General features: G+C 36.9%; 1 protein-coding gene across 4 annotated transcripts in view; it reads right to left on the reverse strand.

Moving 5' to 3' along the window:
- The window catches only part of POF1B (POF1B actin binding protein), a 96,615-nt gene that overhangs the window by 23,704 nt on the left and 48,036 nt on the right, over positions 1–24,875 (reverse strand). For all 4 annotated transcript variants that reach the window (XM_032331192.1, XM_032331193.1, XM_032331191.1 and 1 more), the window contains 2 exons: positions 15,613–15,640; positions 13,007–13,081 (listed from right to left, as the gene is read on the reverse strand). In XM_032331192.1, the coding sequence (XP_032187083.1) occupies positions 13,007–13,081; positions 15,613–15,640 (103 nt within the window). The remainder of the gene's footprint in view (positions 1–13,006; positions 13,082–15,612; positions 15,641–24,875) is intronic.

Here is a 24,875-nt window from a genome sequence, read left to right on the forward strand (position 1 = left end):
ACCACATCTTCCTTATCCATTCGTCCGTTGAAGGGCATCTTGGTTCTTTCCACAGTCTGGTGACTGTGGCCATTGCTGCTATAAACATTGGGGTACAGATGGACCTTCTTTTCACTACATCTGTATCTTTGGGGTAAATACCCAGTAGTGGAATTGCAGGGTCATAGGGAAGCTCTATTTTTAATTTCTTTTTTTTTTCTATTTTTTTTTCTATTTTTAATTTCTTAAGGAATCTCCTCACTGTTCACCAAAGAGGCTGAACCAACTTGCATTCCCACCAACAGTGGAAGAGGGTTCCCCTTTCTCCACATCCTCTCCAACATATGTTGTTTCCTGTCTTGCTAATTTTGGCCATTCTAACTGGTGTTAGGTGATATCTCAATGTGGTTTTAATTTGAATCTCCCTGATGGCTAGTGATGATGAACATTTTTTCATGTGTCTGATAGCCGTTTGTATGTCTTCATTGGAGAAGTGTCTGTTCATATCTTCTGCCCATTTTTTTATATGATTGCCTGTTTTGTGTGTGTTGAGTTTGAGGAGTTCATTATAGATCCTAGATATCAACCTTTTGTCTGCACTGTCATTTGCAAATATCTTCTCCCATTCTGTGGGTTGCCTCTTTGCTTTCTTGACTGTTTCCTTTGCTGTGTAGAAGCTTTTGATCTTGATGAAGTCCCAAAAGAGAACCACATTTTCTACCCTTACCCAGAAAAAACAAGGAGCTCCTTCCCTGACTGGTGTCAACAGAGGCTGAGAGGAGATCCTAGACTTCCACCCCAGCTGGCAGTAACAGGCAGTGCCCCCATGTGCTCTTTTTTTTTTTTTTTTGGTATCAAATCAGATCTACTAAAACAGAAGATTTGAATAAGATTCAGAGTCATAACATAATACTCAAAATGTCCAGGTTTCAATTAAAAAAATCACTAGTCATTCTAAGAAGCAGGAATATCTATCTTACCTTGATAAGAAAAACAATTAATAGATGACAACATCAAGATAACAGAGCTGTTAGGATAGTCTGACAAGGATTTTAAAGCAGCCTTCATAAACATCCTTCAATAAAAATTTAAAAACAGACCTAACAATAGAAAGTCTCAGCAGCAAAACAGAAACTCTCAGAAAAGAAATAGATATAAAGAATAACTAAATAGAAATTCTAGAATTGTAAAGCTTAATAACTAAAAAAAAAAAAAGAAAAAAACAAAAACCTCAATGGATGGACTAAAAAGCAAAATGGAAAGAAGAGAATGAAGAATCAGTAAACTTGAGGTCAGAACAATAAGAAAGTACTTTATCAGGACATCAGTTAGAAAATAGATTGCAGAATAATTGAACGATCCTCCGAGACCTGTAAGAATAGAAGACATATCTAACACACATTTCATAAAATTCCTAGAAGGAAAGAAGAGAGAGTCTGGAACTGAAAAAGTATTTGAAGAAATAATGGGTGTAAACTTCTCCAAATTAGCAAAAAGCACAAGTACAGATTCAAGAAGTTGATGAAAGCCCGAACAGGATAAACCCAAAGAAATCCATGCCCCGAAAAATCAATCAAACTTCTTAAAACTAAAGATAATTTTTAAATTCCAAAAGCAGCAAGATAAATCTTAACTATTGGTAATAACAATTCAAATGACAATAAACGTTTCATCAGAAATCTTAATGGCCAGAGGAACACAGGACACCATTTTTAGGTGTTGAAAAAAAAAAAAAAAGAATTGTCAACTACAAATTCTTTGTCTAATGAAAATACCCTTTAGAAGTGATGTGGAAATCACATTACCAGATGAAGACAACTGAAAAAAAAAAAGTCACTAACAGACTTACCCTAAAAAAATGGGTGAAGGAAGTTCTCTGAAGAGAAAGAGATGACAAAGGAAGGAATTTGAGCATCAAGAAGAAATAGAATCATAATAATATGAGAAAACAGAGTAGGTTTTCCTTCTCTCTCATTTTCTAAATTATATTTGATTGTTTGAAGCAAAAAACTAACAGTGGATCTTAATGCACAAAAAGGAAATATTTAAGAAAATTATGTTATAGATGTGGAGAGTAAAGAGTGATAAAAGAAGCAACATTTTCTACAGTTCACTGAAACTTACAAAATGTTGAACACCAATACACTGGATAGATTATGGGTATATAATGTAATTCTTAGAGCAACCACTAAAAAGGCTATACTAAGAGATACACTGAAAAGTACCAGAGAGAGCTGGACTGCCAGCAGAGGGTGTGAGGGATGGCATCGGAGCCCCGCTGACAGCCTTCATTTTGACTGAAGACTTCACCAACTTGTCACCAACTTGAAGATAGGTACTAAAAAGTGCAGTGTGCTGAGGAGACAAGATGGCGGGGAAGTAGGAGGAAGCGCCCTTTCAACCTGTACCCTAAAGTGAGCTGATTACCTTCCAAAGAACTCCGATCACCCACGAAATCAGCCTGAGATCAGAATTATACACATCTGGATCTCTACCGGAGCAGAAGACACCAGTGGGCAGGTAAAGTGGAGTGGGAAAGTCGTACTGATATCGGAAGATAAACAAAAGGGGGAGGGAGCCACCAGAGGCGACCTATTGGAAAGCAATATCCCAATACGAGAGTGCCCTGCACCTGGGGACCAGCATTAACTCTGGAGTCTGGTAGAAAGCACTCAAAATAGCAAAGGATCACCAGGGGGAAATTGCGGGAATCGGAGTGTTAGGGACAGGGGCTGAAGTCCCCAGATCCAGGACAGCCACCCCTGGCACAGAGCCAGAGAGAGTGCGGCAGACAAACCAGGTCTCGGTCCCTGAACCACCAGTGCACTTGAGAGTGTGTGGCGCCCGACTCCCGACTCCCGTGAGGGCCTGGGAGCCTCGCCAGCCAACAGAAGCACAGCCCTTTTGCAGTCCCCACGCAAGTGCCCTGCCGTGCCATTAGAGTCCGAGTCGTGCCCCACGCCCTCCCCTGAGAGAGGTGTACACAGGTGCCAGCCGGTGCTCTCGGACTGGAAAGACCAGGCACTCCCAGCCTGGGCCAGTGGGAAAATCTCAGTGTGTGATTGCTGCTTGGAACTTCTCTGGCAGTTTGGAGCTGCCCAGACAGCCACCACTGCTGTGGTTTGGGGTACAAGCAAAAAATCCTGAGTCCGCAGAGACCGTGACTGGGAGCCTGCTCTGCCAGAGGCCAAGGGGGGATTTACTTGGTCGTTGCAGCCAGACTGAGGCTTCTCTCTGAGAGGGAGGTCAGGGTGCAGTTTGCTCTCCTCTAAACCTACAAAAACCATCAAAAGCCATCAAGGGAGAGAGAAAAACAAAAGTGAACAAATATAAAAACCTCCAGAGAACAAAAGCCTGAAAAAACCGGTTTACTCAGAGCCCACCTCCTTGAGGGGGGCAGGAGGAATTAACTCAGAGAACATCATTGACTGAAAACCCACATGGCAGGATTCTCCCCCAGAAAACCAACCAGGAAAGGGGAAAAAAGAAAAAGACAAGAGAACCACCACCACTACTTCATAGGACAATTTTTATTATTAATTTGATCCCACTATTCTGGCTCATTTTTTTATATAGATAATTTTTTATTATTATATAGATAATTTTTTAACCTATTTACCATCACAGTGAGATGTCCAGTACATCAAATTCCATAATAACCTTCTAACCTGAACTTTTTGATACATACACCTGTGTTTTCCTTTTGCATTTCTATTTTTTAAATTTCTTTTTTTAAAAATTTTAGTTTAGTTTAGTCTAGTTTATTCTTTTTTTAAAATTTTTTTTCTAATATTCAAATAGAGTTAAACTTCAAGGTAATCCCCTTTCCCTAGTCAATGCCACCCCTATAGGTAAACCAATTCTTAATTCCCCTGTATCTTAAAAAAGTTGAGTCCTTTAACAAAGATATCAAGATACATCCAGGAAGAATCAAAACAAACTTCCTCACCCACATTGAGAATTTACAACCACTCTCCCATCTTTTCCTTCCACCATTATTTCTGTGTTTTTGTGTTTGTCCTGATAGTATATAAATTTTACACTTGCGGTTCTTTTTGACGAGGTTCTTCATTTATTTGCATATAACTATACGCAAATATATATATATATATATATATATATATATATATATATATAGAGAGAGAGAGAGAGAGAGAGAGAGAGTTTTTCTCTTGTCATATACTTTTATCAGTCTTTTTGTTTGTCTGTGTTTGTTTGTATACTTCATAAATCTTACCTTGGGGACCATTTGGGCTGAACCTTCTCTTTTATCTCACCTTTCTTTCCTGTCTCTCTCCCTCTCTCTTTTTTTCTTTTCCTATTCTTTTTCCTCTCATTTGGGTGGGGAACCCTGATTGCTCAGAAGCATTCCAGGGTGCATCTTGACTGCACCACAGTTGATACAACCAGCTACACCCGTTCAGCCATCTCTCACGAAAATGACTAGGAGGAGGAATGCATAACAGAAGAAATATACAGAGGATGGACCTTCTGCAACAGAGCTAACAACTATCAACACAGACAATATGTCGGAAAGAGAATTCAGGCTAACAATTATCCAAGCAATAGCTAGGTTAGAGAAAGCCATGGGTGACCAAACAGAATTGATTAGGGCCAAACTGAAAACAACCAGAGATCATGTTTTCAATATTAGGGAAGAGCTGAAAGCTACCAGGGATGAGCTTCAACAATGCTCTCAATGAGTTCCAATCTAATCTAAATTCTCTCAACTCTAGAGTAACTGAGACAGAAGAAAGAATTAGTGATCTGGAGGAAAAACAAATAGAGAGAAAGGATCAGGAGAAAGCTTAGAACAAACAGCTTAGAAGCCACAAAAACAGAATCAAAGAAATAAATGATGCCATGAAACGTTCCAATGTCAGAATTATTGGAATCCCTAAAGGGGAGGAGAAAGAAAGAAGTCTAGAAGATATAGTGGAACAAGTTCTTCAGGAAATTTTTCTGAATCTCGTGAATGTAACCAGCATTCTTGTACTAGAGGCTGAAAGGTTTCCCCCCAAGATTACCTGTAGATTCTTGAAAGTCCTCAAGACACCTAATAGTAAGAATGAAGAATTATAATTGTAGGCAGAACCTCTTGAAAGCAGCTAGGACAGAGAAGATCCTTATGTACAGAGGAAAGCCCATCAGAATAACGTCAGACCTGTCCACAGAGACCTGGCAAGCCAGAAAGGGCTGGCAAGATATATTCGGGGCACTGAATGAGAAGAACATGAAGCCAAGAATACTTTATCAAGCAAGACTGACATTCAAAATGGAGGGAGAGATAAAGAGTTTCCAAGACCGGCAAGGCTTAAAAGACTATGCAACCACCAAGCCGATACTGCAGGAAATACTAAGGGGGCTCCTTTAAAGGAGGAAAAAGCCCAAGAATAGCATGGAACAGAAATATAGAGACAATCTACAGAAAGAAAGACTTCAAAGGTAACACGATGTCAATAAAAACATATCTATTAATAATCATCCTCAATGTGAATAGCCCAAATGTGCCCATAAAAGAGCATAGTGTTGCAGACTGGATAAAACAACAGGAACCATCCATATGTTGTCTACAAGAGACCCATTTTGAACCTAAAGATACACCCAGACTGAAAATGAAGGGATGGAGAAGCATCTTTCATGCCAATGGGCCTCAAATGAAGGCTGGGGTAGTGATTCTCATATCAGACAAATTAGATTTTAAACTAAAGACTGTAGTCAGAGATCCAGAAGGACATTACATCATTCTTAAAGGGACTATCCACCAAGATGATCTAACAATTGTAAATATCTATGCCCCCAATATGGGAGCAGCCAACTACATAAGAAAACTGTTAATCAAGATAAAGAGTCATATTGATATGAATACACTAATCATTGGAGATCTTAACACGCCTCTCTCAGAAATAGACAGATTATTGAAGCAGAAAATCAATAAAGAAACAAGAGCATTGAATGACACATTGGACCAGATGGACCTCATAGATATATACACAACATTCCATCCTAAAACAACAGAATACTCATTCATCTCAAGTGCACATGGAACTTTCTCCAGAATAGACCACATACTGGGTCACAAATCAGGACTCAACCGATACCAAAAGACTGAGATTATTCCCTGCACATTCTCAGATCACAGTGTTTTGAAACTGGAGCTCAATCACAAGGAAAAGTTCAGAAGGAACTCAAACACGTGGAAGCTAAAGACCACCTTGCTTAAGAATGCTTGGATCAACCAGGAGATCAAGGAAGAACTGAAACAATTCATGGAAACCAATGAGAATGAAGACACTTTGGTCCAAAACCTATGGGATACAGCAAAGGTGGTCCGAAGCGGGAAATACATGCCATCCAAGCCTCCCTCAAAAAAATTGAAAAATCCAGAACACAGCAGCTTTCTCTACACCTTAAAGAACTGGAGAATCAACAACAAATCAAACCAACTCCACACATAAGAAGGGAAATAATCAAGATTAGAGCTGAAACCAGAGATACAGTAGAATGTATCAATGAAACTAGAAGCTGGTTTTTTGAAAGAATCAATAAGATCGATAGGCCATTGGTGACACTAATCCAAAAGAAAAGAGAGAATGTTCAAATATATAAAATTATGAATGAAAAGGGAGAGATCACAACGAACACTAAGGAAGTAGAAACAATCATCAGAATTTATTATCAACAATTATATGCCAATAAGTTTAGCAACCTAGATGAAATGGATGCATTCCTGGAAAACTATAAACTCCCAAAATTTAACCAAGAAGAAATTAACAACCTGAATAGACCAACATCTAGCAACAAGATTGAAGCGGTGATCAAAAACCTCCCAAAACACAAGAGCCCAGGACCTGATGGATTCCCTGGGGAATACTACCAAACTTTCAAAGAAGAAATAACACCTATTCTCCTGAAGCTGTTTCAAAAAATTGAAGCAGAAGGAAAACTTCCTGACTCTTTCTATGAAGCCAGCATTACCCCGATCCCCAAACCAGGCAAAGACCCTACCAAAAAGGAGAATTTCAGACAAACAGCACTGATGAATATGGATGCTAAGATTCTCAACAAGATCCTAGCCAACAGGATCCAACAGCACATTAAAGAGTTTATCCACCATGACCAGGTGGGATTCATCCCTGGGCTACAAGGATGGTTTGACATTCGCAAATCAATCAATGTGATAGAACAAGTTAATAAGAGAAGAGAGAAGAACCACATGGTCATCTCAATCGATGCAGAAAAAGCATTTGACAAAATCCAGCATCCATTCCTGATTAAAATGCTTCAATGTAGAGGGATAGAGGGAACATTCCTGAACTTCATAAAATCTATCTACGAAAGACCCACAGCAAATATCATCCTGAATGGGAAAAAGGTTGCATCCTTCCTGTTGAGATCAGGAACACGACAAGGATGACTATTCTCACCACTCTTGTTCAACATAGTATTAGAAGTCCTAGCAATAGCAATCAAACAACAAAGAGAAATAAAAGGTCTCCAAATGGTAATGAAGAAGTCAAACTCTCTCTCTTTGCAGATGACATGATTCTTTTTTTTTAAATTTTTTCAATTTATTTATTTTCAGAAAAATAGTATTCATTATTTTTTCACCACACCCAGTGCTCCATGAGATCCGTGCCCTCTATAATACCCACCACCTGGTACCCCAACCTCCCACACCCCTGCCACTTCAAACCCCTCAGATTGTTTTTCAGAGTCCATAGTCTCTCATGATTCACCTCCCCTTCCATTTTACCCCAACTCCCTTCCCCTCTCTAACACCCCTTGTCCTCCATGCTATTTGATATGCTCCACAAATAAGTGAAACCACATGATGATTGACTCTCTCTGCTTGACTTATTTCACTCAGCATAATCTCTTCCAGTCCCGTCCGTATTGCTACAAAAGTTGGGTATTCGTCCTTTCTGATGGAGACATAATACTCCATAGTGTATATTGACCAGATCTTCCTTATCCATTCGTCCGTTGAAGGGCATCTTGGTTCTTGCCACAGTTTGGCGACCGTGGCCATTGCTGCTATAAACATTGGGGTACAGATGGCCCTTCCTTTCACAACATCTGTATCTTTGGGGTAAATACCCAGGAGTGCAATTGCAGGGTCATAGGGAGGTTCTATTTTTAATTTCATCAGGAATCTCCACACTGTTCTCCAAAGAGGCTGCACCAACTTGCATTCCCACCAACAGTGGAAGACGGTTCCCCTTTCTCCACATCCCCTCCAACACATGTTGTTTCCTGTCTTGCTAATTTTGGCCATTCTAACTGGTGTTAGGTGATATCTCAATGTAGTTTTAATTTGAATCTCCCTGATGGCTAGTGATGATGAACATTTTTTCATGTGTCTGATAGCCATTTGTATGTCTTCATTGGAGAAGTGTCTGTCCATATCTTCAGCCCATTTTTTGATATGATTGCCTGTTTTATGTGTGTTGAGTTTGAGGAGTTCATTATAGATCCTGGATATCAACCTTTTGTCTGTACTGTCATTTGCAAATATTTCCTCCAATTCCGTTGCCTCTTTGTTTTCTTGACTGTTTCCTTTGCTGTGCAGAAGCTTTTGATTTTGATGAAGTCCCAAAAGTTCATCTTCGCTTTTGTTTCCAGTGCCTTTGGAGACATATCTTGAAAGAAGTTGCTGTGGCTGATATCGAAGAGGTTACTGCGTATGTTCTCCTCTAGGATTCTGATGGATTCCTGTCTCATGTTGAGGTCTTTTATCCATTTTGAGTTTATCTTTGTGTACGGTGTAAGAGAATGGTCGAGTTTCATTCTTCTACATATAGCTGAGATGACCAGATTCATTATTTGGAAAACCCAAAAGACTCAACCCCCAAACTCCTAGAACTCATACAACAATTCAGCAATGTGGCAGGATGAAAAGTCAATTTACAGAATTCAGTTGCTTTCTTATACCCTAACAATGAAAATGCAGAAAGGGAAATTAGAGAATCGATTCCATTTACTATAGCACCAAGAACCATAAGATACCTGGAATAAGCCTAACCAAAGAGGTAAAGGATCTGTCCTCGAGGAAGTATAGAACACTCATGAAAGAAATTGAAGAAGACACAAAAAGATGGAAGACCATTCCATGCTCTTGGACCGGAGGAATAAACATTGTTAAAATGTCTATACTGCCTAGGGCAATCTATACTTTTAATGCCATTCTGATCAAAATTCCACTGGTATTCTTCAAAGACCTGGAGCAAATAATCCTAAAATTTGTATGGAATCAGAAGAGACCCCGAATCACTAAGGAAATGTTGAAAAAAAAAAAAAAAACACGTTACCTGATTTCAAGCTTTACTACAAAGCTGTGATCACTAAGACAGCATGGTACTGGCATAAAAACAGACACATAGACCAGTGGAACAGAGTAGAGAGCCCAGATATGGACCCTCAACTCTATGGTCAAATAATCTTCGACAAAACAGGAAAAATTATACAGTGGAAAAAAGACAGTCTCTTCAATAAATGGTGCTGGGAAAACTGGGCAGCTATATGCAGAAGAATGAAACTTGACCATTCTCTTACACCATACTCAAAGATAAACTCAAAATGGATAAAAGACCTCAATGTGAGACAGGAATCCTTCAGAATCCTAGAGGAGAATATAGGCAGTAATCTCTTCGATATCAGCCACAGCAACTTCTTTCAAGATATGTCTCCAAAGGCACTGGAAACAAAAGCGAAGATGAACTTTTGGGACTTCATCAAAATCAAAAGCTTCTGCACAGCAAAGGAAACAGTCAAGAAAACAAAGAGGCAACGGAATTGGAGGAAATATTTGCAAATGACAGTACAGACAAAAGGTTGATATCCAGGATCTATAATGAACTCCTCAAACTCAACACACATAAAACAGGCAATCATATCAAAAAATGGGCTGAAGATATGGACAGACACTTCTCCAATGAAGACATACAAATGGCTATCAGACACATGAAAAAATGTTCATCATCACTAGCCATCAGGGAGATTCAAATTAAAACTACATTGAGATATCACCTAACACCAGTTAGAATGGCCAAAATTAGCAAGACAGGAAACAACATGTGTTGGAGGGGATGTGGAGAAAGGGGAACCGTCTTCCACTGTTGGTGGGAATGCAAGTTGGTGCAGCCTCTTTGGAGAACAGTGTGGAGATTCCTGATGAAATTAAAAATAGAACGGACGAATGGATAAGGAAGATCTGGTCAATATACACTATGGAGTATTATGTCTCCATCAGAAAGGACGAATACCCAACTTTTGTAGCAATACGGACGGGACTGGAAGAGATTATGCTGAGTGAAATAAGTCAAGCAGAGAGAGTCAGTTATCATATGGTTTCACTGATTTTTGGAGCATTACAAATAGCATGGAGGACATGGGGAGAAAGAGAGGAGAAGGGAGTTGGGGGAAATTTGAAGGGGAGGCGAACCATGAGACACTTTGGACTCTGAAAAACAACCTGGGGGTTTTGAAAGGGCGGGAGGTGGGAGGTCGTGGTACCAGGTGGTTGGTATTAGAGAGGGTATGGATTGCATGGGCACTGGGTGTGGTGAAAAAATAATGAATACTGTTATGCTGAAAATGAAAAATAAATTAAAAAAGAAAAAGTATCAGAGAAATAAAAATGGAATACTAAAAACATTTTTGACTAATACACAGGAAAGCAATAAAAAAAAACTAGAACAAAAAGAATACAAAAAATAAAAATAGCCGAGCTAGCCCTGATGATCAATAATTACAACTTGGTTTAAATGCATCAATTAAAAACAGATTTACAGAGTGTGAAAAAAAATTGATCCACTACAAGTGTTCTATCTAACTTCAAATATAGTGAAAGTTTAAAAATATATGATGAAAGTAAATTTAGGGAAAAAAGATACCAGGCAAACATTAATAGAAGAAAGTAAAAGTGCTATATTGATATTAGATAAAAATGACTTTAGAGCAAATAAAATACCAAGAAAAAAAAGGGACAATTACATAATGATAAAAGAGTCAATCCACCAAGAGAACATGGCAATCTAAACATTTATACACCAAACAATATAACTGAAAAATGTATAGAACTGCAAAACTGATAGAACTGAAAGGAAAAAAAGACAAGTCCACAGTTATAACTAAAGATTGGTATATGCCTCTTTCAGCAGCTGATTAAGAACCATTTGGCAGAAAATGAGCAAAAATATAAAATAACTCAGCAACCCCACTGAAGAAAGTGTCTAATCCTTTCATGTGCCCATGGAACATATGCCAAGATAGACCATGTCCTTGACCATAAAACAAAAGTTAACTATTACCAAAAAATTGATCTCTTATAAAGTATGTTCTCACCATAGTAGAATTAAACTAGAAACCAGCACTAGAAAGACAACAGGAAAATCTTTAAGCACTCTGAAACTAAATAATATAATTCTAAATGATCCACAGGTCAAAGCAGAAGTCTAAAGAAGTTAAATAGTACATAGAACTGAAAAAAATGAAAGTCATATCATAATTTGTGGGACACAGCTATAGCCATGCCAAGAGGATATTTATAGCACTAAATGTTCACATTAGAAAACAGAAAATGTCTTGAATCAATAATCTAACCTTCTATATCAAGAAACCAAAGAACGCAACATATCAAAAACAACAAAGGAAGGAAATAATACACACAAGAGCAAAAATCAGTGGAAGTGTAAACAGGAAAATAATAGAGAAAAATCAATAAACCTGAAGTCTCTTTCTTTGAAAAAAAAATGTTAAAATTGAAAACCTCCAGCAAACCTGACAAAGAAAAAGGAAGACACAAATGACTAGAATCAATAATTAAATAAAGGATAGTAATACAAACCCTGCAAAAAAGATAATAAGGGAATACTATGAACAACTATACACTATAAATTTGACAATATAGATGAAATAGACTACCTTCTTGAAAAATATAAGTTACCACAACTCATCCAATAAGAAACAGATCATTTGAATAAACCTCTAACTATTAAGGAGTTGAATTTGGAATTTTTTTAAAACTCCCCCAACAATCTCCAGGCCCAGATATTTTTACTAAAGGATTTTACCAAATGTTTGAAGAAGAATTAATACCAGTCTATATACATTATTTTCCAGAAAATATAAAAGAAGAAACACTTCCCAATTCATTTTATGAAGCTAGTATTCTCCTGATACCAAAACCAAAGAGAATACAAGAAACGTATAGACCAATGTTTCTCATGAACTTAGATGTAAAATCCTCTGAAGGAGTTTTTCAAAGAAATAGACCTTTCAATTTTCTACTGAAAATTCCCACCACCAGAGATGTCAATATCAAGGATGTCTCCAAGATTCAGATTTTGTGAAGCATATGTGTTTCCTACACCACTGTCTTTTTATTATACATACTGTGTTATATTTCTACCAAAAATATTTTATCTAAATTTCACAAAAATGACATCAGATCCAATATTGGACCTTTGCTGGATGAACAACAAAGGTTTAAGACCAATAATTTAGAAATTGGCCTCACTTAAACAGAGCTAGGTTGTCTTTACAATTCTTTCTTACAAAAAGATGTACTCTTTAGCCATATTCCCTTAACATCTGTCTTCTTCTGTTTCTTCCTTCATTGTAAGGGAATTTACTGCTCCAGTAATCTCTATCATTCAGCAAATCAGAAAAAGCAAGGCATTGGCCTTTCCCATCTCTTACCACAAGGGGTGGCAGTGTGGGGGTAGAATGTAAAATGAAGATGAGGGCAAAACTATAAATTAGAGTCAAGTTGTGCCATAGCAGTGAGGAGAGAATAAGACCATTCCACAGCAAGGAACATTATTTCTGGAATGCTTACCTGAATGTTTTTCAATATAAGTGAAAGTCTGAACATACCATAATGCAACACTTTTTTAATCAAAGTATAATCAACTTTTGTGAAACAGGATTTTTATTGAGAACTTTCTTTTCTTATTTAAGGGAAGCATTCTTGGCTAGTGGTTTGTCATTGTTGATCTCACACTCACTCTTGACCCCACCTTACCTGCAAAATATAACGAATTTGTTGTTTTGTAAACTCTGACAATCCTTTAGGAATCAAGGATTCAATGTCTTCTGACTGTAAGAAGAGAGAAAGTTATACATTTAACAGATACATATTAGTATCATTATCTTAGGGTGAGTAGTTTATAGACTTCTGTGCAGCCGAGCATATTTTTAGGAACATCAAAAGATTTTTCACCTTCTGGGCAATAGTTGCTACCAACTTCATTTTTAGCCTTATCAGTTCTTACTTTTAAAAATTGATTATACTATATACGCTATGGAAAGAACCTTGATTTTCAGGCATTTTAGGGAAAAGTTTTGTGCAACCAACCAGACGTTACATTTCTACATTTTTAAAAGAGCAATTTAAAAAACAATAGGATGGTTCTCAAATCCCATTAAACACTTTATTTCAGTGTATCTTTCAACAAATGGAAGATTTTTTGGGTGGCAAATATGATATTTTAAAGGCTGTTGTTTTAAAATAATGTAAATTTGGGGAAATTAAATTGAGGGCTTATTGATGACTTACACTGAGCTATGATAACTTCTGAAAAATTAAGATGTTGCTACGACATTGAGAAGATTTAAGTAATTTGGGGGGGTTGAAGAAACACAAATGTATTATCTCATAATTCTAGAGATTAGAAGTCAGTGGGATAAAATTAACGTGTCAGCAGGACTGCATTCTTTTGGTGGGCTCTAGGAGAGAATCTATTTCATTGCATTTTTGTTTCTACAGGATACCTAAATTTCTTGGCTGGTGGCCTCATCACTCCAACCTCAGCTTCTCTTGTCATATCTAACTCTGACCCCCTGCTTCCCTCCTTTAAGGATTAGTAATTACATTGGAGCCAACCACATAATCCAGGATAATCTCCTTACTTTAAGATCCTTAAATTAGTCACATTTGCAAAGTCACTTTGCCATGTTAAGGTAACATATTCAAAGATTTCAGGGATTAGGATGTGGACATCTTTTGTGGGGGGGACATTATACTTATCATCCAATAAGATGTTATTGCCCTCATTCTGAAGCTCATATGTATATGGTTCCCTTTGTGAGGTATAGATCCAAGAGAGGGAGAATCTAGTAAAGGCAGGACCTCCCCCTCCACTTCCTCCTTGGATGACTGACTGAGAATCCACATCCTCAGGCCACATCTTGCCCTCCTCCACAGGGGGTGACCTTTCTCTATGGCTGTTGCAAGACAAGTTCATTACAATATCATCCAGTACCTCTGACTTCAGTATCTCTCCTCCAAACCATAGAAGGATGATGTCCTTACAAAAACACAGATTGCTGGCCACCTGGGTGGCTCAGTTAGTTAAGTGTCTGACACTTGATTTGGGCACAAGTCATGATTTCAGGGTCCTGGAATCAAGCCCCACCCTGGTCTCAGTGCTGAGTACAGAGCCTGCTTAGGATTCTCTTTTTCCCTCTCCTTCTGCCCCTACCCCCACTCACACACATGCTCTCTCAAATAAATAAATTAATTAACCCACACAGAGAGCCATGTACTAAAGCTAAGATATCACAGTCAGACATGCCTAGCCCACCAAACATCATTGTCTCTCTATTTTTCATTTGAGTGCAATTAACACACTTATGTTAGCTTCAGGGATAGAATATTCAACAGCTGTACACATTTCTCAGTGTTTATCAAATTAAGTGTACTCTTAAGCCCCTTTATCTATTTTACCTGTCACCCCACCAACCTGCCCTTTGGTTACAAGTTTCAACTACTTTTAAGTGAGAAGCTAAATTGAAGTAGTGTTTCTTAATGGCAATCTAGGGCTTTCTGAATTATTGTAATGAAACAGTCTATCACTACATTGGAAATAAAGAAAAAAAAAATAACACAAAGGAGGCCACTGTGCTTTTTTTATTACATTGAAATCAGTTTTCTTTATTTGATTACTTATTCCATTAAAAGTAATTATTAACAAAAAAGACATATATATTAGAATTAATACTTGAAAAAATGTACTTTAAGTTGTTCTCTATTTGGCATGGGTCATATAAGGTTTCAAAATATACTAAAATTAAATTTGCTATTGATTTAATTAATGTAGATTTAAATTTCCTAAATCAGAGTATTTGGTCAATGAAATTTTAAATGTTTTGATAAGCAAAGACAAATTAAATCATAAATAACAGCTGATAAAACATTTTGCATGAATAATTATTACTTTTATTATTATCATTTTAAAGATTTTGTCTATTTATTTATTTTAAAGAGAGAGAAAGACAGTGGTGGGGAGGGGAAGAGGGGGAGGGAGAACCTTAAGCAGATGCCACACCGAGCACAGAGTCCAATGTGGCTATCGATTCCATATCCTTAAGATCATGACCTGGGCTGAAACCATGAGTTCAAAGCTCATCCAACAGCCACCCAGGCAACCCAATGATTATTACTTTTTATAGCCATTACAAATATATAAATAGTTATATCATTTTAAAGGTAAAATAATCATCATGTTTTTCACTAATCCGTGTTTCCAGTCTAATAAAGGTACCAAACTAAAAAATATCATTAGTGAAAATATCATAACCTGCTTTGTTATCAACTAAATTTGATTTTCCAACTATTTTTGTACTTACTTCATCTGTAGACTCAAAGTCCTCTTTGCTGTAAGAGTGAAAAAAAAATAAACAATCTTAAGAAAGTGTATATAATGATCATATATAAATTGTAATGTTCAAATTATTTTATCTTACTTTTTAATATATCATAATAGCAACATTTCAATTATTAGAACTTGACAAAACTAAAGATAATTTTCCTGGAACTAGCTAATCTATTAAAAATAAACAATATCAAAACAACAAACCAAAAGAATATAGAGAATCAGTTACTGCCATCCATTAGCACTTGTCCATTTGTGGATAGATATACAAGTTCTTGACACTGGCAATAATGCTACCTGAGTGAATGAATAACTGTAATAGTTGTTCTCTATTTCCACCTCCCATTTCTCCTATATTGCTCACTTTCAGGACTGAATCTAGCCTCTTTCAATAGAGCCTCCAAGTTATTCATACCCTTTTCATCAAAATGAAAACTTGCAAGACAAGGCTAACTCATTCAGTCTACACTACAGTATATATATGGCAGTGAAGAAACTTAAAAGGTATCTGAATAGGGTCAGAACCTTAGGCAACAGGACCAAAATTCTAGTGGGATAATAGAACTTTCAGTATCAAAATGAATGTTTGGGTACCAGGGTTGGAAGATCTTTTGTGAAATCATGTTAAGTAGCCAAATGCTGCCAAAGAATTGTTAGTGATTATGCCAGTCTGGCACTTGCTCCTTTAGAAAATAATGATAGTGGAAAAGCATACAGTTCTAGTGTTAGGGGCAAGAGACAGGCCTTTATTTCTGTCTACTTGTTCCATCTGTGCTTAATTGAAGTACTGGGCACAAAATATATGGTCAACACCTCAAACAAGAACAGTACACGTGTTCTGAGAGCAAGGCAGAATATTTTAAAGATGGTCTTATAAAGTCAGAGGTATAGAAGTGCCATATGTTCAGTATAAGAGATAAGTATCTTAGAGATATATTAGGACATTATCTCCTACCTTTACCTTCTAAGTAAGTGTTTATGAGTAATATATTGCTTACAGAGATAAGAGGGTCATTCACTGTACAGAACATCTTGCATATTAAAAGAAAAAAAAGACTAATGTGGAGGAAGATAATGGCAGATTCAATTTCTGGAAGCATGACTACATATTTGCTGTTGTTTGGCAACAACAAATATGTGGCATTCCTGTGTTGCCCAAAATAGAAATTTGTGGGGAGGTCCTAGAAATATAAATAAATAAAGTATCATATACTTTTTGAATGATTTACTAAAGTAATGGCATGCATATACTGGGAGTTACAACAAGTTAAAAATATGAATCAATGCAGTTTTAGTCATCTTCCATTACTAACTGGAATTATCACAGTATTAATGGAACTTTATGTTAAAAACTCCACTTCCCAAGCCAAGCTAGTACACATGTCCCTAGTCATTTCTTTCTACAAATAAGAAATCTGGTGGTGGGTATTAAGGAGAGCATGTATTGCATGGAGCACTGGGTGTTATATATAAACAATGAATCTTGGAACACTACATCAAAAATTAATGATATACTACATGGTGACGAACATAAAACAATAAAAATTTTTAAAAAATAAATATTTTTATTAAAGTAAAACAAAACAAAACAAAACAAAGAAATAAAGCAATGAAAAATTAACAGTACTTAATACTGTAATGTTTTAAGGTAACCAGAATGGTTTTGTGAGACAACCTTCCTTAATTCTGACCCTGTACCCTCTCATTGCTAAATCATAACATGGAAAAAGAAGAAAAATGCGGGAAAAAGGAGAGGAAAAGAGAAAGAGTGAAAACAAAGACAGCAGAGCAAGGAAGTGGAGAGGCCAATGTGGATTACACCTCCATTCTCACCAGGGGGTGTTGACTAGAATTACAATGAGTAGGGGAAAAAAAAAAAAAACAGTGGCAGGAGAGGAGGGGAACATGACAGCAGAGTAGGAGGACCCATGAACAAAACTAGATTATTATCACATCATCCTAAACATCCTAGAAATCAACTTGAGGACTGACAGAACAGATTTCACAACTAAAGGGAGACAAGAGGTCACATCGAAAAGGTAGAAAGTGTGGAGATGTGGTTTAAGGGAGAAACGGATTCTGAGTGATGAGAGGGGTGAGCCATGGTCACAGAGAGGGGTCAGAGAGAGAGAGAAAAAAAGAGAGAGAGATAGAGGGGAGCACACAGGGAAACCCACATGGAGAATATTTTCCCAAAGCCGTTGGCCTGAAAAATGAGAAGGGCTGAATTTAGTCAGACCTTACAACCAGCAGGGCTTAAAGCCTGGTTTTAAAGGACAGCAGGTTTGGCTGATCTAGAGCCCTGAGATTACTGCTCTGCTCCTGGAGAGAAGAGAGACAGACAACCTACAGAGCAGATGGTATGGCAACAAAGATCTAAAGTATGCCTGAGGCACACAGTAGAAAGATTTTACACTCCTCTCAGAGCAAGTCTCTGAGAGGCAGCTTTCTCGTAGAGGCCTCTCTGTGAAGAAAGGAGCAGGCTGACGCCATTTCTTACTCCCATCTCATCATAAACAGAGAACCACATATATAGAGGGAGAGTAAGCCTCTCAGCAAGAACATTGGTTGCCTAACTTGCTTATACCAAACCTATCTGCCTGCGTTTTGGTGGAACTGACCTTCTAAGTCAAGCATACCTCACAGCATTGTGGGCCCCTCCTCCAGAAGACCAGCCTAAACCCCTGCTCACACCACATCTCTTAACAAGAGATAAGCAGGGCCTTAGTCCTGCTTTGAGCTGGTTCAGGTCTTATTTTATAAGCAGACCAGATCACACTGAGTAAAAACTCACCACGTTCAGGCCAGGTACTAAACACTGCCAGAGCAGTCAACAAGAGCCTATGCATATGACTGGCCTGAAGGATACCATAGCCAAAATATCACAGCAGAGTACACACAGCATATACCAGAGATACTCCCTGAAGTGCTAGGTCCTGGGCACAAGAAAACCTCTTCTTCATAAGGCCAATAATTTCAGGAACAGGAGACATAACTGGCTTTTCTAACACAAAGAAGGCAGAGTTAGATGAAATGCCAAGACAGAGAAACTTATCCCAAATGAAAGAACAAGATAAGGCCACAGCTATAGATCTAAGTGAAACAGATATAAGTAACATGCCTGATAAAGACTTAAAAAAAACAATCATAAGAATACTCACTGGGCTTCGGAAAAGAATGCAGAACATCAGTGAGACCCTTACTGCAGAGATAAAAGAGTTAAAGAAGACTCAGCCAGAGATGGATAATGGAATAAATGAATTGGAAACAAGCCTGATGTAATCAACAGCAGGATGGAAGAAGCAGAGGAATGAATGTGTGACCCAGAAGACAAACTAATAGAAAATAATGAAGATGAAAAAAAGAGAGAAAGAAGAATTAGTGGAATATGAAGATAGACTTAGGGAATTCAATGACTCCATCAAGTGAAATAACATTCATATTATAGGAATTACAGAAGAAAAAGAGAGAGAAAGGGGGGCAGAAAATTTATTTGAAGAAATAATAGCTGAAAATTTCCTTAATCTGCAGAAAGAAACAGACATCCAGATTCAGGAGGTACAGAGAATTCCTATCGAATCATCAAAAGCAGGCCAACACCAAAACATAATGTAGTTAAATTTGCAAAATATAGTGAAAAAGAAAAAAAATCTTAAAAGCAGCAAGACAGAAGTCCTTAATATAGAAGGGAAGACCCATAAGTCTAGCTGCAGATTTCTCAACAGAAACTTGGCAAGCCAGAAGAGAATGGCATGGTATATTCAATGTGCTGAATGGGAAAAATCTGCAGTCAAAAATACTCTATCCAGCAAGGCTAACATGCAGAATAGGAGAGAGACTTTCCCAGACAAACAAAAACTAAAGGAGGTCATGACCACTAAACCAGCTCTGCAAGAAGTATTCAAAGAAGTTCTGAGTACAAAGGGGAGACCAACAGTGACATAGACAAGAAAGGATCAGAGAAAATCTCCAGAAACAATGACAAAAAAGTAATAAATGCATATAAACCAATAATTATTTTGAATGTAAATGGACTAAATGCTCCAATCAAAAGACTTAGGGTGTCAGAATGGATTAAAAAACAAGACCCATCTTTATGCTGCCTATAAAGACGCATTTTAGATCTAAAGATACCTCCCGATTGAAAACGAAGGGATAGAGAAACATTTATCATGCAAATGAGTGTCTAAAGAAAGCCCAAGGAACCATACTTATATCACTCAAACTCAACTTTATTTTTTAAAAGATTTTATGTATTTAGTTGACAGAGAGAGAGAGAAAGAACTCACAAGTAGGCAGAGAGACAGGCAGAGAAAGGGGGAAAGCAGGCTCCATGCTTTCCATGAGCAGAGAGCCCATTGCAAGGCTGAATCCCAGGACCCTGAGATAATGACCTGAGCTGAAGCCACAGGCTTAACCCACTGAGCCACCCAGGTGCCCCTCAAGCTAGACTTTAAAACAAGGACTGTAGCAAGAGACAAAGAAAGGCTATATAATTCTAAAGAGGGAAAATCCAACAAGAAGATACAACAATTATAAATATTTATGCACTGAACATGGGAGCATCCAAATACATAAAACAGATAATAACAAACATAAAGGAGCTAATGGACAATAATAAAATAATAGTAGGGGACTTTAACACCTCACTTACATCAATGGACAAATAATTTAAATAAAAAATAAGGAAACAATGGTTTTGAATGACACACTGGACTGGATGGACTTAACAGGTATTCTCAGAACATTTCATACTAAAACAGGAGAATATACCGTCTTTTCAAGTACACATAGGACATTCTCCAGAATAGATCACATATTAGATCACAAAACTGGTCTCAACAAATACATAAATTTGAAATCACACCATGCACCTTTTCTGACCACAACACTATGAAAAATATATCAACCACAAGAAAAAACTTGGAAAGACCACAAATACATGGGGTTTAAGCAATATGTTACTAAGCAATGAATCAGACAAACAGTAAATCAAAGAAAAAATTTTAAATATACATGAACATGAAAACAAAATTGTTCAAAACCTTTGGGATGCAGCAAAAGTGATCCTAAGTGGGAAATATATAGCAATGCAAACCTACCTCAAGAACCAAGAAAAGTCCCAAATAAACAACGTAAACTTACACATAAAGAAGCTACAAAAAGAAAGGAAATAATAAATATTAGAGAAGAAATAAATGATAATGAAATTTGAAAAAAAAAACCAAAAACAGAAAAGATCAATGAAACCAGGGAATGGTTCTTCAAACAAACAAACAAAAAAAGATAAACCTCTAGTCAGAATTATCAAAAAGAAAAGAGAATGCACCCTAATAAATAAATTGTAAGTAAGATAGGAAGAATAGTAGCTGATACCACAATAATACAAACAATTATACAAGAATATTATGAAAAGCTATATGCCAAGAAGTTGGAAAACCTGGAAGAAATGGACAAATTCCTAGAAAGATATAAATTACCAAAACTGAAACAGGAAGGGAAAAAAAATACTTGAACAGACCAATAACCAGTAAAGAAATTGAATCAGAAAACAAACAACCAAACAAACTCCCAACAAACAAAAGTCCAGGGCCAGGTGTCTTCACAGGAAAATTCTACCAAACACTTAAGGAAGAGCTAATACCTATTCTTTTCAAAATATTACATGAAATAGAAAAGGAAGAAAACTTGCAAATTCATTCTGTGAGGCCTGATACCACCAAAACCAGATAAAGATTCTTCTTGGCAAGCCAGAAAAGAGTGGCATGGTATATTCAATGTGCTGAATGGTAAAAATATGCAGTCAAGAATACTCTATCCAGCAAAGCTAACATGCAGAATAGGAGAGAGACTTTCCCAGACAAACAAAAACTAAAGGAGGTCATGACCACTAAACCAGCTCTGCAAAACCGGATAAAGATTCCGAGAGAGAGAAATACAAGACAATATCCCTGATGAACATAGGTACAAAAATTCTCAATAAAATACTAGGAAACCAAATCTAACCTACATTAAAAAACATTCACCACAATCAAGTGGGATTTATTCCTAGGTTGCAGGGGTGGTTCAATATTCATAAATCAATCAACATGATACACTACATTAATGAAAGAAAGGATAAGAATCATATAATCATTTCAATATATGCAAAGTAGGCATCTGGCAAAGTATAACATCCATTCATGAGAAAAACCCTCAACAAAGTTTAGAGGGAACATACCACCAACATAATAAAGTCATATATGAAAACCCACAACTAATATTCCCAATGGGGGAAAAACCAGAGGATATTCCCTAAAGTTAAGAACAACAAAGAGATGTTCATTCTCACTGATGTTATTATATAGTACTGGAAGTCCTAGCCACAGCAATCAGACAAGAAAAAGAAATAAAAGGCATCCAAATCAGCAAAGAAGAAATCAAATTCTCACCATTTGCAGATGCCATGGCACAACATATAGAAAACCCAAAAGACCCCACCAAATCTCCTAGAACTGATACAGGAATTCAGTAAACTTGCAGGACACAAAATCATCATACAGAAATCTTGCATTTCTACACACCAGTAATGAAGCAGCCAAAAGAGAAATCAAGGAATCGATCCCAAATTCAATTGTGCCCAAACCAGTATGATACCTAACCAAAGAAGTGAAAGACCTAGACTCTGAAAACTTCAAGACACTGATGAAAGAAATTGCAGGAAACACAACGAAATAGAAAGACTTTCCATTCTCATGGATTGGAAGAACAAATATTGTTAAAATGTCTATGGTACCTAGAGCAATCTACACATTCAATGCAATCCCTATCAAAATACCATCAACATTTTCACAGAGCTGGAACAAACAATCCCAAAATTTGTATGGAACCAGAAAAGATCCAGAATAGACAAAGCAATCTTGAAAAAGAAGAGCAAAGCTGGAGACATCACAATCATGGGCTTCAAGTTATATTACAAAGCTGTAGTGTTCAAAACACTATGGTACTGACACAAAAATGGGCAAATAGATGAATAGAACAGAATAGAAAACCCAGAAATGAACCCACAACTATATGGTCAATGAATCTTCAATATAGCAGGAAAGAATATCCAATGGGGGAATAAAAGACAGTGTCTTCAAAAAATGGTATTGGGAAAACTGGAGAGCATGATACAAAAAAAAAAAGAAAAGAAAAAGAAAATGAAACTGATCACTTTTTTGCACCAACCACACACACACACACACACAAAAAGTTCAAAATGCATTAAAGACCTAAGTGTGAGACCTGGAACCATAACAATCCTAGAGAACACAGGTAACCTCTTTGACATTAGCCATAGCAACTTATTTATAGAAATGAATCCCAAAGCAAGAGAAACAAAAGCAAAATTGAGGGTTTTTTTTTTAATTGAACCATTTGGACTTCATCAAAATAATACCTTCTGCAAGGCAAAGGAAACAATCAACAAAATAAAAGGCAGCCTACAGATTAGGAGAAGATATTTGCAAATGACATATTTGATAAACGTTTAGTACCCAAAATATGCAAAGAACTTATGAAATTCAACACCCCAAAAATGAATAATCCAATGTAAAAATGGGCAGAAAACATTATCAAAAATAGCCAATCTATGGAGAGAGTTCAAATGTCCATTGACTGATGAATGGATAACGAAGATGTTCCACATATAATATTCCATGTATAATGCTCCATATATTGACAGATGAATGGATAAGAAAGAGGTGGTATACATAAAATGGAATATTACTCAGGCATAAAAAGAATGAAATCTTGCCATTTGCAATGACATTGTTGGAGCTAGATAGTATTATGCTAACGGAAATAAGTTAGTCAGAGAAAGACAAATACCATGTGAAAAGAGAGAGGGGGAAGCAGGTTCCCCACTGGGCAGAGAGCCCAATGTGGGGCTTGATCCTAGGACCCTGAGATCATGACCTGAGCTGAAGGCAGAGGCTTAGCCCACTGAGCCACCCAGGTGCCCCTTAAATTGACAATCTTCTAATAGAATGTCTAAATCACCAAAATTTTAAAAGTAATGTGCAGACACCACCTTTCTATTTCTTTTGTGTGTGTAGTACTGTAGGTACTCTAAGAATTAAATTCAAGGCTTTGTATTGCTTAATCACATATTTAAGTCATCTATGTATGTTTATCAAAACCCTCAATGAAAGAGTTGTTCCAAAACCACAGATTACACGTTTACTGGGTTAATCATTATGAAATAACATAACTTCCTTTGCTCAGTTACTTTGTCTACTTCTAATTAGTATGAAACTAATAAATTTGGAATATATTGAACTCTTATTCTATAACCCTTTATTGAGTAACAACTTTGTCAAATCCATGTGCTCTGAATCACAAATACTGTCTTACTTCATTTCCCCCTTCTTCTCCCCCTTCCTATATGTTCTTGTTTTCTTCCTTAAATTCCAATTATGAGCAAGATAATACAGTATTTGTCTTTCATATATATATATATATATATATATATATATATATATATATACATACATACATACACATATACCTCATGTCTTTTCTATCCATTCATCAGTCAATGGAGATTTGGGGCTCTCTCCATAGTTTGGCTACTGTTGATAATGGTGCTATAAACATTGGGATACATGTATCCTTCGTCTTCTGCCTATTTTTAATTGGATTATTTATTTTTTGTGTACTGAGTTTCATAAGTTAACTATAACATATATGGTTACCAGAAGGGAGGTGGGGGGGTGTTAAATAGGTGATGGGGATTAAGGAGGGCACTTGTGATGAGCACTAGGTGATGTATGGAAGTGTTAAAACACTATATTGTATACTCGAAACTAATAGTACACCATGTGTTAACTATCTGGAATTAAAATAAAAACTTTAAAAAATTAAAAAAAAGACATTCATATAGTCCATAAATGTTTATTGAGCACCACACTAAACTAGTCACCATGCTAAACCTCAAGGAAACCAGGGTGATTAAAACAGTCTTCACAGAGCCCTCTGAATTCTGAGAGTAGTGAGTGTTATGTATTGGATGGAGTAGATAGTGGTAAAAAGAAACAATAAATAAAGAAGAGAGCTAGAGTACTCAAGAATTGGGATTTTGCTAAGTGGGAGGGACAATAAGATAAGAAGGTAAGGCACTTGAGGATGATAGTATGAGAATGGTTGCAGTCATGAATATGAAAGCAAGGAAAGTTAGAGAGAATGGAGCTAAATGTGGAAAGAAAGAAGTGCAAT

Source organism: Mustela erminea, chromosome X, assembly GCF_009829155.1.
Source record: "Mustela erminea isolate mMusErm1 chromosome X, mMusErm1.Pri, whole genome shotgun sequence".
Classification (NCBI taxonomy): Eukaryota; Metazoa; Chordata; class Mammalia; order Carnivora; family Mustelidae; genus Mustela; species Mustela erminea.